Below are 12,676 nucleotides of genomic sequence, written 5' to 3'. Positions count from 1 at the left end.
GACTTGGATGGCACGCACATAGATTTATCCAAGGCTAAATTGAGTTCTCTACAAAACACTGGTGAGGTTGCTAGGAGTATTTTAATATTTGCATTTCCTCTTTGTTGTGCATTGAAATGGCCTGAACTTGCAAGATGCTCAGAGGTCTCAACTCTCATTAACTTTAATGGGACTCTGAAATCACTAGAGAGGAAGTGTTCAATACTGAGAATATGCAATATAAAATTGTAACTTTATATTCATCTGTATTTTCCTACTTTGTGTGCTGTTTTGTCCAAACAGAAAATAACTGTTTAGCAGACATGGTGTCCAAAATGTAAAGAATTAAAAGAATTTGGCAGCAACACTTTATACTTCTTTCTGAAGGGATACAGAGATGCAACAATACATCAACAATACATCACAAGGAAGTGGAAACCTTCCAGATTGATTTTGGTTCCTTTGCCCATTCTAGCCACAAAAAAAAGGAGACAAGCAAGACTGCACAAAGGAAAAGTTGGAGCAGGGAAGGGGAGATACAGTCCCTGGCAAGACATGAACTTGCCTTTGTTTGAGGATGCGCTTGGAGAGAAAGAGCTCACCATCTTCCTGTGGTCTCTAGAACATGGATTAGAAAAAGACAACCAACCAAACCCATGTTCCTCTAACATGCTTAGTCTGTTGTTATAAAAACAACTGGTTCTAACAAAACACTCTTTTGCAAATATATTTACAAAACAGATTGGCTGTGAGACTTTAAAAACTATTAATAAAAGTAGACGTGCAACTTTCTTTAAACTATGGTCCCAGATTTCTGTGAACCTACACAAAACACCAGGCAATTTCAGACACCATTTGACCTTGAAAACTAGAGAAATGAGAACAACTACTACATAAACTACATTTCTTGGCTTTCTATTCTTTAAATTCAGGTGTTGCTATTAAAAAGCTCATACCATTAAACACATTATTCTTAATAAATGACTTCAATCTACAAGGCATCATAATATTCTTGTCCTGTAAAATCCCAGCAAACTCAATGGTTTAGATATTGTCCATTGGAACTCAACTTTATAAAATAACAGAACCTACAGCTGGCAACATCAGAACACAGCATATATCATAGCCTTCAGAATCCTGAAAGAAATCCTGACCCATTTAAGTCACTGGTAAAAATACCTTTAAACTCTAATAGGAGCAAAAATCACCCTAGATTCCATTCTTGCTTAAGTCACATTTAATAAGAAAAAAACCCAACCCCTAAACCCTAAAATCCCAAGACAGTCTAGTTTAAGTCCATTATGAGTTTTCAAATAGCACTTATGTGCCTAAAATTTATTCATTATAAACTTTATACACATATACATCTACTTTTTGTCTATCATCCTGAGGGATGTGAAGTGTCTTGCAAACTTAACAGAGTAATTTGAAGAATACATGAAGCTACTGCTTCATTCACAACTGAACACCAGCCATTTCTGGGGCAATGTGACAGTTAATAACACCACCAGCAACTGCAAAATGAGTAAGATGAGAACTGAAGAACAGCAAATAAAAGAAACATAGCAAGAGGAGCTTGTCAGTAGTATGTGGGTTTACACATTGCTTTTCTTGCTAATGAAAGAATTTTGTTCAAATTTCAGTTTTGAAATATTTTCCCCTGAACGTCAGTGATAGGTTTACTTAAAATGAATTAAAATAAAGCAATTTTAAAAAGAAACTCAAGTATTTTGTTTCAAACTCCGGAAGAAGATTTTTTCAATGGATTTTTCAAAGGAAAGGAGCTGAAGATTTAAATATTCACAGAAAAAACCCTGGGACATGCCAACATGTGCCAAGTGTCTGACTAATGCAATTTAAAACAGAAGAGACTCCTCACACCACCCACCCCCAAAATGGGGTTTGTAATGGAAAGTCTGACAGACCCTTAACTATAGTGGCACTACTGGGTGCAGCTATAATATTACCCTCATAATTCTACTATATAATAACAACAAAGGAAAAAAAAGGTGAAGGGTCATTGCGCTTTGTCTTTAGAATTAAGATGGCTGTCTTCATCCTTACAGCATACTCTTAATTCTGGAGACACGTCTTAATAACCTCTAAATAGTTCCAACAAAAGAGCCGTGTCAGAGGAATGAGCAGGCCCCAAGGTGTTTCAACTGGAGTGTTTTCATCTGCCTTTATTGCTCTATCCCTCTCCAGAATTAAGGCAATAACCTGTGATAAATTATTCAGGAACTGCTACAGGGATCAAAGCAAAATCATTCTGTTAAAGTGCTGTTTGCAACATTTGGCACTTAGTGTGAAAACTTTTAATGTGTGCAAGCTGAAAATCAAGGATTTTAAATAATTTAACAGCATGGAGTTTCTACAAACCAGCTAAAGATAGCATGTTGCTATTTAACTGCTTTTTCCTCAGATCCCTTTTTTCACGTGCTTCTAGCAAATCTGGTGATGTCACAACTATCAACAAAGTATTACCGAGATTCCGGTTATCCAGTCAATATATTACTTAACCAGATTGGCAAGAGAAACCTTGAAATTCTTAGGAGAAAATTAGCCACTGTTTTAATACTGGACATTTTTCCTATTAATATAAAAATGTGAAGAAGGAAGTAAAAAAATAGAAGAAGAAAAAAAAGGAATGCAAAACACATAACTACTTAAGCCATCTTCAATTAGATTTGATTTCCCTGGAAAAGAACCCTAAACTTATGTTTTGTATGCAGATTTAATGATTACAAATGTATTGTAAAAAGAAAGAGCTCCCTTGTTGTGACTGTTTTTCAATGGTGTATTTCAGCAATATTAAAAAACTAAAAAAACCAAACCCTAGCCAGTTAGAAAGTCCTAGTAAAAACCACAAATTAAATGAATTTGGCAGTCCTGGACCATTTTCATAGTGATATTTTAACAGTGTCATCTCCCTGTGGATTGGAATACTAAGCATTTTATTGAAGAACTGAACTGGTTTTGTTTTCAGTACTTGCAAAATGAAGTACCTGAAAGCACTTTTGCATGTATTATTTATTTATCATGATAGAAAAATAGCTTTAACCTAATAAATTACGTTTAAGAGAATTTAGAGCAAAAGTTTTGTTTATGATAAAGCAACAGATTTAGTTCTTTATCAGTAGCTTAAAGCACCAAGTTTTCTTTATACAAATTAGACAGATGGTGCTTACAGTAGAATTTACTAAAGGTCTGTCACAACAAATGCAGCCAAGCTGCATATTTAATCACTGCAGAACCTTGTCTACCTGCAGCTGCCAACTGCTAATCCAATTTCCCTGATAAATGTGGCAAGAGACACGATCAGCAATAAAGAGCATCTAACTCCATTTTCCTGCAGGGCGTCTTTTGATGAACATTTAGGACGGAAGCACGGAGTGCACTGTGTGGCCCTGACTGGTGGCAGCTGCATGCATTTTGAAGACACAGTTCTCAGGTTACTCACTTAATTCTGCCACTATCATTATGTTGCTATTGATCTCAGTAGCTCTTGTCTACACAGCATTACTCTAGATGAAGCTGAATCAGGCAGTTATCATGCATCAAACTTGCTCAAAAGCCTGGAGATTTCCCCTTAATTACTTGTGATTTTATTTGCAAATACCGTTAAAGTGTAATCAAGCAGTCACTTTCCAGGGTCGTTAAGAACTTGCTAGTTTAGGAATATATCACTGGCACTCCATTAAAATTTCTCTACTAAGATGGTTTCAAGCAAACCAGGCAAGACAATGGCAAAATTATTTTAATAAACTGAAACCTCACATGAGATAAATAGTTTCCTACAGAAAGGGCAATGCTATCAAATGACCTCTTTGTTCTAATTTTTAGTATTTAGAACTTGAAAATATAAGAGATGAATCCAAGATAGATGAACTGTGTCTATTTAAAAAATGAGAAGTTATTAAAATTAAATACATAAAGTAACAACAAATGAGTAAACTAGAGTTAAGTAATTGTTGAAATAACCTTAAGTACAATTTTTTTTTAATATTAGCTTAATTCAAGTGATTTTTGGGAACTGTGCATCTTCTGATAATGTCAGATGTACTGCAGACAAATTATTTACTAAATACCTCTAGCATACCTGTTTATTTTCTTATGAAAGGAAGTAGATAAATAAGATGATGTAGTATTTAAGTTTTCATCATATTTTAAAATAGCAAATTAAAAATTACTGCGAGAGTTTCTTCAAAATTACCCTCTGTGTAGCTGAAACGCGCACTCCAGTGTGCATTGTTAACTATTTATGCAGTGATGGTAGAAGGGGATCACTTTAATGCAATAGTGCTCTAATATATTACCATTCCTGATGATGCAGCTTTTATCTAGCAAGGCTTTTTCTTCCCTAAAATATACTGTTGTTTTGACACAAACAGCTTGCTACACTTAAGGATTTTACTAATAAAACATAATGTTGTGTTAGATATTATGACTGTTGCCACAGCTGAACTGACTTGTCAAATCAATCCTAATATGGCTCCCACAGGCACATAAAAACCTTATTTAGCTATCAGTTATCCTAATCACTTTGTTCAGTTTAAGGGTGCAATACTTCAAGACCGGTTCCTATTTATACATATATGCCCAGCCATTTAATAAAGTCTTGATTTATATAATAAATTATTGTTTGAAAAAATACTTCAAAGCAGCAGTGTTTTATCAAGTGTGTTACAACATGTCTCCTCATACCCCCAAATAAATATGTTAATATACACAAACAGGATACTTGCATGGCAAAGGGGAATATTACATATGAAACAGATAAGCTATCACTGAAGACAAATTTGTCCCTTTGATTGTAAATGGGGATCAAATGGGGTCACTTGATCTGCAAAGCACTGAAAAATCCCAAGGCTTTTATAAAATCTTCGTCCAAAGTTTATTTAGGATAGTCATTCGTAGCCTTTTTATCTCTACTGTCTGCATTCCTAATTATATATATGTATACAGTTATATATAAATATACATATAAGTATACAGGTATAAACATGCCAAGAGACACAGACAGAAGAGACGACAAGCTTGTTGATAAATGCTTGCCCCACTTAGTTTTTCCCATCAATAATTTATTTTCCTAGAATTGAAATAAACTTACCTTTGCTTCTTTTTGTTCAAAACTACTGTTGAATATCTGAGTCACACTTTCAAACAAAACTGTGAGGGGGAGCATGAAATTCTCAAACTCATCTTCATCTTCACCTACAGGAAAAGAAACCAAAACAAAAGAGCAAAAGCATCACATCCGATTCACACTGTTGTTTGGAAGGGTCAGTCTCTTAGGCTTTTATAGAAAAATCTCACTGACATCACGGGAACCTTCATACAACCAACAGGAACAAAAACCCGAGGTTTGACATATTTTTACTGAGCTACAAAGAGGACAAATTGTTGATTGCAAACAACTTGTATCTGGGACTGGCATGTCTCTGCACTTCATATCTTTCTCTTTTCATATTTCTGTTTTCTCTGTTAATCTGACAGCATTTGTTCAGTAGCCTGGAAGAATACTGACATAAGAAAGTCAAGACTCAACAGTTAGAAAATGTTAAATTTAAGACTGCAACAATAAATTAGACCCTTTCACATGGGTACTTTGTAGTATGATGTTTAAATCACAATCTTTTATGACCGTATACTATTTTTTCTACCTCCTACCTATTTAGTATACAGAATTAAGCTGTCATGGAAATAAATCTGGACTGTGTTGGGTTATTTGTGTGACACTATTGCCTTATTTGTTTCAGAAGGTGTGAATTTACAGTAAAAGAAACAAGATGTTATGGATAGGAAAAAAAGAGATTGTCTCAGTTGAAAAATAACCTGTAAGTCTGCATTGGTTTTGTTTTGTCATGACACTGAACAAGTAACTATAAGCAACAACTTTTTAGAAATGGCAATTTGCATGAGGATAGGTACTCACGCTACTTCTATTTAGGCCCTTAATGCAGGTAGCTTGCCTCTTGCATGCAGATTCCCCTCGAGAGTAATATGTAATTTATGTTCTTTAAAGAGCTCTTTGCTATAGGGCTTCCCTCTCTTCTCTCTTCATTGGCAAAGTCTGGCAAACTAAATTGCAACTGAAGTTAGGAGGAGTCTTTCATGTGTCAAACTGGTTGAGCAAAGTTAGTGTAAGCTTTACAGCATAGTTTCTACACTTCATATATCTATCTGTAAAATGGGCCTAATTCCAGCCTCTTATCTCTAGATATACTGCAAAGACCAAATCACACATTCCAGTACAACAGTAAGAATGATAGAAAAGGTCAGGAAGAAAAAATAGTAGTCACAACAGAAAGCAAAGTGTGGACTAACACATAAATCCAGATGACAACACACACACACACAAAAAATCATAATACTTGGTAGCTTCTCATTAAGCTGGGATGACACATCTTCTGAACTCAGAGAAATAATTATGATCCTGCAACTAAAACCGCCTCATAACAATGTAAATATTTACAATAGAGAGGAAAGGAAAGTTGCAGAGGGAATCCCAATTCCAGCCTTTCCTCAGTTCTGAATACTCAGCTTTGTGACCTGAACTGCTTCCCTTTAACACAGGGCTTTCTTGACCAGTTTTCCAGATTTTTTTTTAAAAGCAAAGGACATACTTTCAATTGCTACCGCACCAGTCAGCCACAGTTACGGAGCCTTCAAATCACAATCAATGCTCAAGAACTTTCTTAAACTAACAAAGTAACTGACCAAACCTCTGACTTGCACCATGCACCCGCAGTAGAACCAATGAGGGTGAGGCGCTTTGTTCTAGATTTCAAAGATACTGCTGGCGCCAATAGGATCTGGTAGACTTTGGGAAAATCCAACCCTGTCCATCTTTGCTGGTCTCCTCTGACACCTTCTCTCTGCTCCTTTCAACTGGAGTCAGTCTTCTTATTTGTTGTTTCTGGACCTTTGTGTCCCCTTCAATTACTCACAGTAACCCCAGGCTATTCATCCAGCTTCTTGTTTCCATCTCCTTCCTTTGCCAACTCCAGCTCCTCAGGCAGTTCCAATAGTGTCAGTTTCTGTACCTCCTCCTCTTGCCCTCTTAGGAGCTAAACTATTTCTATATGCATTGCATATCCTGATGCTTTTCTCATTTTAATTGCTTATCAGATTTTCATTGGAGAAAAAAAACCCCAAACAAATAAAGATCAATAATTTAGAAAATGTCCCATGCTGGTACTGTCCCATGCCAGTGAACAGACTAACAGAAGTCATTTAGATACAGCCCTAAGCAGGATCAGGGCTCAATTGCCATTTATAGAGTCCGCAGGAGAAACCTGAATTACCATAACATAGCAAAAGTAACACTGCCTCTCATCTAGAGTGCTGCATGTCATTAGAAGATTAGCTCAACGGAGATACTATGTATACATCCAAATTCAAGATGAACCCTTCCTGAAAGTAGAATCTCAAGCATACTTCGTCAAAAAGCTGAGAAGACCAAAGAACTACTAGAATGTCCAATGTTGATTGGGACCAACACTTTAATGACAAACCAGCTAGTTCTGGAAATGGGGTAAGGGCAAATCTTATGTGCTATTTCTGTTCTAAATTTCAGTTCAGGCAGTCAAGAAAGAATATACAATTAGGATCCTATATAGCATTGCCCTATTAATCAAATAATTTGGAACTTTTAGAAAAGCAATACAAATTACTACCTATAAATTTCTTTTGCATTCCTGTACAAGCCACATTCCCATCCTATGAACAGTACAATATTAATAAGGAAGAAACTGTCCTAAACAAACCTATCATGGTAAATTGTTAATTTTCTATAACTGAAACTATGCATACATATCCTTATTACGTCTTTTGAAAGAAAAGAGATGCCTCACTTGTAAGTTAGAGTAGGCCTTGGTGTGGATTACAGCAATAGTGTTTTAAACATGCTTCACTTGGGAGAGGATTGGTACTGAGCATGACTGCATACACCTGTAAGGACAGGACACTGCCAAATCATGCCAAATAACTCCTGAAGGTATTTTCTACAGCTTAGATCTACTCTTTCTGGTAGTGCAGAAGAAAAAGTGATTAAAAACTATTAAACCTAGAAAAAAAAATTATTTAAATATAACTTTTCCTGGTGTTCTTGTATTAGTTTTGATTATTATATACTTCATGCAAATATTCAGTTTACTTTAGAAATCTTGGACTAAGAATCTTGGAAAAAATGATGCAATTCTAAATGCCAAAAGAATTATTAAAAACACAACCTGGGGCACATAAGGATCTGAAATCTAATTATATTCATATGAAGTTAAAGTAATTCAACAGAAACCAAAGTGCATTTTGAAACAAATACCAATTAATAAATTACTGTTTCTTCCTATAACTAAGTTTTGCCAGTCACTCCAACAGGACATTGTTTAAAATGCAATTATTCTGAATTCACAGCATTCAACTAATCTCCAAAAATACTTCTACATCAAACAATTACTTAAAATAACCCCATCAATAAAAATTCATCATAATTTTGTTTCCACATAAATTGTTTATCATTTATATAAAAGGATTTTATACAAAAATCCTTTTCATTCAATTTAAAAAAAAAAAAAAAAACTCAGAGAAGACAACCGGTACAATGCTTTTTAGCCTAAAAATGTAAGTTTGCACAGTTTGAAAACATCTTTTGGCCCACAAGGTAAGAACATTGTCATTTAATGCTTGCACAGACACACAGAAAGGACAGTTTGTGTCTACCTTAGTTTTTAAATTTGGATCCTAAAATGTAACTTATACCTGTTGGTGTCTCTAGATGTGCTTTTCTATAATTTCAAACCCAAACAAATTTATTTCAGTAGGAACACAAAGGACAAGAGCCAAAGACTGATGTATATTTCTTCCAGATACTCCTAATCATTTCAGATCTTGTAGAGCTGTTAATCCAGAGGAATCACAATGACCTCAGCCAGTTTGTAGCCAGTCGTAAGTCACATGCCTGCATCTTGTCTGACATATATTTCCACAAACTCTACTTTGAGAGGTAATTTTTATCATCTGTGGTCTTGTTTTTAACAATATTTCTTTTTCCCCTGTAGGAAAAGTTATTGAAGATGCATGTGTAACCCATTTTGTATTAGAAAATGTACCTATTGCTTTCGTTATACAACACTGAGCCAGTACTGAAAGCAGTTGAACTGCAAGTAAACGCTGGTCCAGCTCACAGTTGCCATTCTTTAAGAAAATGCTGGTAAGTATCATTTGGTCTTGCCTCAAAGTTTACTGTTTCCAGCACTGTTTCAGAACTCTTGTCAATGTTTTTATTAAAACATGGCTGGGCTTGTATATTGGGAACTTGCATACAGAAATGAAACAACAAATCCTTCCACTAGAAGCTGGGAGGTTCTGGCGTAATTGCTATGTCACCTGGAAATTCAAAGTACTTAAGCACTTAGTTGTAAATCCTCATACTTCATACAAAAGTATGTATCTTCATACTTCATACAAAAAGTGCTTCTGTACAAAAGATAACTCATTTTGCTTATTTCTCCAACAGAAGGCAACAAACAAATACAGTGTTATTGCTCAATGCCATAAATCTCAACAGTTGATAGGCAGTGATTTCAATACCAACTATAGCATATTTAGTGTACAATTAAACTGCTGTTTGATTGGTTTAATAACCTTAAAAGTTCATAGTATTATACAAGACAGCAAGGTGCCTCAGGGACACGGGAGGAGGACCTTACCTAAATCTACCATGAGGAGACGAGTGAGAGCAGTGTAGAAGACTGTCCGGCACCTCAGGTCACTGAGGCTGTAATTATCGCTCACGCCCAAGAAAGGGAAGTGCTTACTCTGTTGAAACACAAGCGTATGAGAAGTTAAGTGTTCTACAAAATTTACCCCACACAATGTTTTTTAACGCAGTCAGGAAACTTACTGTGTGATTCTGAAGCATGAATTTCACAGCCTCTATTTTCACAAGTTTTTTCAGGAGACTATAAGTAGCAGGTGTTAAGGAAAAATCACCCTCGCAGCATTATGATTCCATTATCAGGTTGTACAAGACTTTCAGGAATTTTTAGTGAGAAAAAAATCCTAACTGAAACAACAACAAAGGTACATTAAAAAAAATAATCTTAATTTCATCTAGAAATATGTGTCATGGAGATAGTCTTTAGAACATTAAAGACCACAATCTATTATTAATTAAAGCAATTACTTTTCATGGCATATATTCTAGTCACAAAAGAGACAAATGAATGAAATGACTTTTATAATTAAATGGAGAGTTTCTGAAAATAAATGGTGCTGTTCTTTTCCCAGATAGACCCGTGTTATCAGCATGTTAAAAAAAAAAAAGTGGTTTTGCAACTGCCTGTGTTGAAGGTGACTGGCACTTGGCAATGGGACTGTCAGCAGCCCTAGGTAGCTCTGAAGCAGCGGCCTCAAAATCATAGACATGATCTTCCAGATCTGTCAAAAATCACATTTAATTTGTTTCAGTTACAACAGATAAAAATGCATCTCATAGGTACTAAGCTATGTTAAACACTTAGTCAAAGTATTTTCAGATGTTTAAGAACTGACCGGATTTCTTAAGAACATAAGAAGTCTCAGAGCCACAGCAAAGTCTGTAACAGGGTGGTACAGCTGGGAATTTTGGATGTATCTATGGATACTTCCACAGGAATCTCAACTTCTTCAACTTTGTAAAATATAAAGCCAATCTAACTGACTACTGCTAAGCATGAACTGAAATCTTCCACTCCACAAACCAGCTAACTTCAACGCAGGTATAGTCCAGCCACCACGCTCTGCTCTCAACACAGGCCCCTCAAGAAGGTCTCCTGGGCTGGTCCATGCATTGCGCTAGCAAAGCTATGTGACTCCTGGGCTGAAGCTCCTGGTCCTGCTCTGGCAGGGTAAGCTTGAGTCTGTTTGCACCTGCTTATATCCAAAGGCTCCCAGAGACACACACATTAAATGACACAGCAGCAATGCATTTCGCGGACTGCATATCTTCTACAGATCCCATATTCCAGCATTACTTACTAAGCAGTTACACCTGATAAAATGTAGTATTTTTCTTCAAGTTTCTTTTAAAAAGCATGAGAAATTGTATTAAATCAAAAGCTAAGTTTGCAAAAACTATGTTACAGAATCCCTTAAAGTTCAGACAGTTAAGGCGTGTTTCACAACTTGAACCCCTTCCTAGACTTGTGAATTACGAACATCTTTAATAGCATGAGGATGCACTAATTCCCTGTCTCAGATGATTGAGACATTTGGGGTTGGGCAAAACAGACAATGTGCATTCCACTAAGAGTCATGTTGATACCTTTGCAAGCTTTTATACAGGGGTAACCGCTGCCACGAGCGATGTTTGCAAACACGGAGTGAAAGAATGGCCAAAGCAATGGCCTGGGTTTTCTGACTCCTGCTTCTCCTTCATTTGACACAAAATTGCTGACTCTCAGCAAGTCAGTTAAATTCCACTGTCTCACTTCTGCATCTGTAAAATGGGGATATAAAAGGCTTTGTGATAGCTGACTATATTAGTATACTTTTTCAGGAATGCCATAGAAAAACTCAGACCCCAGAAACATTCATAAGCATTGAAGGCATCAAATGAATGAAATGACTTAAGGGCTTGTACATTCTACAATGAATATTATAAAACAGGACTCATTAGTTTACTGAACACCATTGATCCCTGGCATTGATGAAGTTATTCAAGAAATAATCAGTATGACTGCATAATTTAGACTGTGCCTACAGTCATGTACAAACAGAGAAGAATTTACAAATACCCATAACATTTTTAATTGTTACTATTTTTTTTTTTGAGTGCTTGCTTCACTCTGACATTCCTGCACATAACTGATTGAAGAGTTTGATTACTTTTACGGGAATAAACAATTTCCCTTTTTATTTTAAATGGATTAAATTCTTTTTAAACAGTTATAAGTGTAAGAATAGGTTTTATAGATGCTACTGGAAAATCGCCTAATCTCTTTTGTCAATCTATAACACTTGACTTAGCATTACCTGGTTTTAGATCACAAAGCCACATAGTTGGCTTTCCCTCTCGCCCCCCCCGTTACCAGGGAGAGCCTTTCATAACATTGTAAGGCTACCGAGACATGCATAAAGAATTTTTGAGAGACCATAAATATTTTACTCCAACTTATGAAACTCTAGTTATTTTGCTACAAAAATATACAGTGGAAAAGTTAATTATTAGAAAGAACTAAACATGCATGAGGGAGCACTATGGCTTCAAAGACATAAAGGAATGCCTAACATATTCCATTATGTAAATGAATTCAAAGATATTTCACAACTGATCAGCTAGAAGGGACATAATGATTTATAATTCAAATAACTGAGCTTTGAAATCAAATTGGGCTAATATATTTCGAAATATGCAAACCTGGAATAATTGTGAAAGTAATGTAAACCATGACACCAGTTCCAATCATTTGTTGTTAATACAGTACTATGGTTTTTCTTTTTTTTATATAGTACAGTTGCTGGAATTATGGTTTGCTTTCAATTCTAGATTACCCTTTAGAAAAAGACTATTGTACACATAAAAAAAGAAAAATACCAATTTTTAAGACTGGGTAGAAGCTGATTGACGTACAGGAAAGTACTAAAATTAAATAAATTATTATTTTAACCTTTCAGGCTGGCCACAATTTAATCTGTATCAGATACTGAAAACTGA

General features: G+C 35.5%; 1 protein-coding gene across 1 annotated transcript in view; it reads right to left on the bottom strand.

Moving 5' to 3' along the window:
• LOC104530524 (ran-binding protein 17) overlaps window positions 1-12,676 on the bottom strand; it is a gene marked incomplete at both ends in the record, with an annotated part of 50,391 nt that overhangs the window by 28,077 nt on the left and 9,638 nt on the right. Inside the window, 3 exons of the mRNA XM_010175126.1 lie at window positions 5,090-5,193; window positions 9,690-9,798; window positions 9,884-9,947. Of these exons, the coding sequence (XP_010173428.1) occupies window positions 5,090-5,193; window positions 9,690-9,798; window positions 9,884-9,947 (277 nt within the window). The remainder of the gene's footprint in view (window positions 1-5,089; window positions 5,194-9,689; window positions 9,799-9,883; window positions 9,948-12,676) is intronic.

The sequence above is a fragment of the Antrostomus carolinensis genome, unplaced genomic scaffold (genome assembly GCF_000700745.2).
Source record: "Antrostomus carolinensis isolate BGI_N321 unplaced genomic scaffold, ASM70074v2 scaffold45069, whole genome shotgun sequence".
In the NCBI taxonomy this organism is placed as follows: Eukaryota; Metazoa; Chordata; class Aves; order Caprimulgiformes; family Caprimulgidae; genus Antrostomus; species Antrostomus carolinensis.
The sequence above is the reverse complement of the archived record's forward strand: the minus strand, read 5'-3'. Positions and strand labels throughout refer to the sequence as shown.